This window comes from Alligator sinensis, unplaced genomic scaffold (assembly GCF_000455745.1).
Source record: "Alligator sinensis unplaced genomic scaffold, ASM45574v1 scaffold1295_1, whole genome shotgun sequence".
In the NCBI taxonomy this organism is placed as follows: domain Eukaryota; kingdom Metazoa; phylum Chordata; order Crocodylia; family Alligatoridae; genus Alligator; species Alligator sinensis.
This window is the reverse complement of record NW_005841880.1, coordinates 3638310-3643130: the sequence shown is the minus strand read 5'-3', so window position 1 is coordinate 3643130 and position 4821 is coordinate 3638310. Positions and strand designations below refer to the sequence as shown.

General features: G+C 51.6%; 1 protein-coding gene across 2 annotated transcripts in view; it reads right to left on the bottom strand.

Moving 5' to 3' along the window:
• Window positions 1-4767, bottom strand: part of UBXN6 (UBX domain protein 6) — a 12498-nt gene extending 7731 nt beyond the window's left edge. Inside the window, exon 1 of one of the 2 annotated variants that reach the window (XM_025196511.1) lies at window positions 4010-4767. In XM_025196511.1, the coding sequence (XP_025052296.1) occupies window positions 4010-4098 (89 nt within the window). In that variant the 5' untranslated portion in view covers window positions 4099-4767. Of the gene's footprint in view, window positions 1-14; window positions 203-4009 lie in introns of those variants that run through there. The other variant, XM_006017498.3, reaches the window with a different exon arrangement.
• Window positions 4768-4821: the final 54 nt, after the last annotated feature.

The following is a 4821-nucleotide window of genomic DNA, read 5'->3' as shown; positions in this document are numbered from 1 at the left end:
ACCCGGCCCCGCCCCTGGGGGGCTCCGCCAGCTTCTGCCCGGGCCCTGCCGCCTTGAACTTGAGGTCCGCCTTGATCTCCTGGAAAAACTTCCGCATGGCGCCGCCGCGGTCCGCGACCCGGAGCCCCGCCCCCTTTCCCGCCCGGAAGTGGCCGCGCTCGCGCCGGACACGTGACTCCGCGGCCGCTGGCTGGGTGGGCGGGCAGGAAAGGGAAGAAGGGGCGTGGCTTGGCGTCTTGCGTCACGCCGCTAGTGTGACGAGCCGCCCGCTGGGACGCTCTAGGGCGCGCCCGGCCTCTCTATGGCGCGAGGTCCTCCGAGGAAGGCTGCTTGTGGCCTGTGCCCTCGTGGCACGTGGGGCTCGCCCCGCCTGGGCGTGGGGCCTGCTCCCCTCAGCCCCACGTGGTGCCCTACACCCATCCACTCCAGACACCCAGGTCACGGCGGCGCGTGGGGGGACCTCCGCCTTCGAAGGGCAGAGAGAGGACGCCACAGCCTGCCCGCTGCCCTGTCCGGCCTCTGAGAACACGACGCCTCGGCGCAGCGATGGGCCCGGTTCCCTCGCTCGCCAGTTTGGGCGGGAGCGGGAATTCGGGCCCGGCCCCTCTTGGCCGCCCCTTCCTCCTCCTCGAAGGGCCGATGGGTAAAACTGCCAAAAGTCTTAAAGAAGGTCTTCCAAAGCAAAGCAGCCGTGTGGCCCGTCTGCAGTGCGCCACCGCACCTGGTATCTCTCACGGAGACGCTGCCTGGTGCCGGCCCGACTCGGCGCTCGATCTGAAGACACCTGCATTGCACCCGGCGGGGCTCGAAGGAACGAACGGGGACATCCTCAGGCCAAAGGCCTCGCAGAACGGCAGTCTCGCCGGCAAACTATCAAGCGATTTCCTCAGGAAAAATCACGCGCTCGGAAGCAAGCTCCGACTGCTGAGCAGATACACCCTCGCTCTCAAGATGTAGCAGGGGGTGGGCAGGTATGTCGCTAAAACGTAGCCAGCATTGACAGAGGAAGACATGCAGCCTCCGCGTTAGCAGACCGTGGAGAAACGCAGGTCTGGGACCCAGCGGCAGGTCGCACAACTGACTCCAAAACACAAAAAACACGCGAGCGGTTTCCTGTTGTCGCAAGACTTTCACTCGCTCCCACCTCAAGCTGCCTGCCAGGTGCACCCAAACCTGTGGTGTGAAAGAAGAACCCCCCCCAAACCCAGAGAAATTGCCAAGGAAGCTAAGAGGTGGTTAATTAAATAAAAGGAGTTGATGGAGATTGCTATACCTATGTACAGAAAGAGTGACAGAGAGACGTGATGGGGCTACAATACACACCTGAACGTGTAATCAGGTTAGTCCTTAATTTAGATGCCTCAAATCATCATGACAAAAGGGATATAATGACAGAGAGCTTCCCACTAGGGGGCAATGCAGAACGGCAGCACGAGTACGTGTGAGATAAAGTCTAAGAACTAAGATGACTTTGCTTTCATAAGGCTTGAAGAGTGAAGACAGCACACGTGGAAGGAGGAATGCAGCCGGCAAGTCACCTTGCCTTGATTGCCTCCTTCTGCATGAACGCTGAGCAGCGCCGCTTGTCAGACAGAGGTTTCCTGAGTCCCCTCCAGCTGGGAGATAAGCAAAACAAGCTCAGAACAGAAGCACCCAAATTGGCACAGACCAAGGCTGAGTAACTCCTGCGACCACAAGCAGTCCCATTAGAACGGATGTTGCTCACGTTTATGTATAATGACAGACACCTGTTAACACCTCAGGGACCAAACTGGGGCTTTTCGTGGCCAAAAACACGTGAGCTGCTACAGTTAGAACCGAAGAGCCAAGACTGTCTCCGACTCGGATCCTCTGCAGAACTGACCCACGCTTACCAGAGGCTTATGTACCTTTGCAGGATTGGCCTTTAGGTAGTACAGCAATGTCTGTGTAGGTCACTTGCTCTGCAAAGCATCCAGCTTGCTTCTGGAGCCTACTCCATAATGCTGTGAATAATTTACCTCCTCACCATCCATCTGAATGCTTTCCAGTCATGCATTAAGTGACATGATTAATTCTGTCCCGCGTGGTTCGTTCTTTCATTCACCGTCTCCCCAGAGGCAAAACTGCTATGCAAATAATTAATATATAATACAAGCGTGTACTTTTTTATACTTATTTGATAAATCCCAATGCTGCACTGGCACGATCGGCCAGTTTAGATAAATTGCAAGTTCATGTAAAAAAGTCCATGTCGCTGCTGAATTTGGCTTGCTGCTTTTAATGGCTTCCCATAAAAACGCTGCTGGCTTAGCTCAAATCTCTCTTAAAATCAATTTAGTTGAATGGGTGCAAGGTCCTACGTGGGCCATCTGAAAACAATTTAACTCCAGCTCATATCGATTCAGTCTAAGCCAGCTAGGAATCAATTTGAGCTGAATCAAAATAAGCCAGGCTTAGATGATGTTAGCAACGGACAGAGCCGTTTTGCAACGGTTTAAATAAATAGCTTTAGAATCGCACCTTTAAAAAAAACAGTACAAATCTGGCTGCAGAACAGGTCTAATTATTTTCAATGCTTCCTATTCTTCTGGCATAACATCATCAAAGACCGTTTTATAAGGTAAATATAATTGTATTCTGTGTGGTTAAAGGGACACCATCAAAATAAAACACGCAAGACTAAAGCCTAGTCTTAATTACATCAGTATAAACTCCATTATCTTCATAAGATTTACTCTGAATTTAACCTGGATTTTCATTGTATACGGTATCTAGTCCCCTGGTTTTTTTAAAGAAGCAAATCTCCCCACCTTTTTGATTAATGGCGTGGTTATTAAAACGTAAAAGGTAAAACTGGCCCTTGGTACAATTGCAAATGCCTTTTGAAATCAGTGGTGTAACTTGAAGCCAGAAATGTATCCAATCAGTACAGAAACTTTACATCCCAAAAGCCTTTTCCATTCCTGTGGTTGAGCTGAGGGAATACACTAATCAGTTTGGCTTCTTAGTTTACAGTATTAGCCAAATGGTACTGAGCTTGGATTGTCAGCCTCAGAGAACGTTCAAATTTGAGTCCTAAACGAGTTTCAATTGAAGCTTTAAACAAAAAAAAAAAGTAATGCTATTTCTAGATTGTGCATCTGTTTATTTATAGTGCTCGTGATGCTGGTACATCGTCAGCTCTGTGCCTTTGCTATCTGTTGGCATCTCTTTAATTGTTAACAATTGTTATGCCACACTGTTTACTGAGCGCTGGCCGTGGGATGAAATGTGGTCACTCATGCAAGTTGTTGAGTGGTTCAGTCTAGTCTTTTCATCATCCAGGTCCTGATTAAGAAGAGCATGTAAGCATATGCTTAAATTTAAGCGTATGTTTAAATTTTTCAGCATATGCTCCAACGCTGTCCTGAGTCCAGGCCTACAGGGTTAATTGTTCACATATCAAAGATAACGGAGCATCTCCATTGTAGGATTGGGGCCTAAATGCACAAGCTGCTGCCATCGCTGTTCCCACTGCCCGCTGAAGTTAATTCAGAGACCCTCTGGTTTGAAGGGTGCTGAGCCAGTCTGAATGCCTGCAGGCCTGAGTCCCTCCCAAAGGGATTCAGTGCAGAGCAGGAGGCCCAGGGAAAGCAGTGTCCAGTAGGGCCCTAGAGGAAAACCCACAACAGGAGAGTAGAGGGTGGGCAAAGGAGCGGCAGCAAGGACAGGCAACCACGCACCACCTCTGGTCCCCCCAGGCAGCTCATCCCCAAGCTGTCGCACCCTTCTCTTCTCTGCCCCCAACTCTTGCCCCTCGATACCCTTCTGCACCATGCCCCTTATTTCCCCTCTGCACCCTACGCCGCTCCTTACCCCATCGCACCCCTCCCTCCAGATCCCTGGTACACCCCTCTCCCTCCCTATATCCACCACTCAATACATGACCCTTCCTCCATCCCAAATTCCCTCCCCTCTCCAGACCCCAGTGCTCCTTATAGCCCCATCGGTCCATGACCTTCTGGGTCTGCTGCAGGCATCTTCCTACCTCGTACTCTGCAGACCTCTCACTTCCCATGCGGATGCTCTCGCCCACTGCCTCCACGCTTCTCCCACGGCTCGTAGCCATTGCTCCATGCCCTGGTGTTCCCACGGGCAATAACTTCTACCCACTCCTCTCCGTGGTCCTGTACTCTTCCTTCTCTGCAGTCCCTAATGAGGATCCTTATAGCCCTGATGCTTCCTCCAGGGCCTTTTACACCCAAGCCCCCCTCCCCTCCCCTCCCCCCTGTACCCTCTATACCCTGTATCCCCTACATCCTCTATACCCTATAGACTCTATACCCTATATGCTGTACGTTATACCCTCTGTATACTATATCCCCTATACCCTGTATTTCCTATCCTCCGTATCCAGACCCTTTATACCCTGCATCCCCTATGTGCTATACTCTCTGTGCCCCTTACCCCGTATTCTCCATACCCTACATCCCCTCTATGCCCTGTACGCTCTTTGCCCTGCACCCTATATCCTCCGTACCCCATATCCCCTCCCCGGTATCCTCTCCCCTGGAGGCTCCCCACCTTTTTTCTCCTTGCGCAGCCCCTTCCAGCTGTGCCCGCTGCCCTCCTACCCCTCCCCACATACTGTACGCCCCTTAAATGCCAATTATTATTATAATGATTATTTTCATATCATAATTATTATACTCTATGAGGATCTATAGTAAAACGCCCATGACTGTGATACTTGAACATTCAAGCTACTCTTACATGCTTTCTCCCACTGCCCAGAGGTGTCCTGAGCCCCTGCGTCCCGCACCCATACCCTCCCCCCGCCCCCACGTGCGCGCCCCGTTC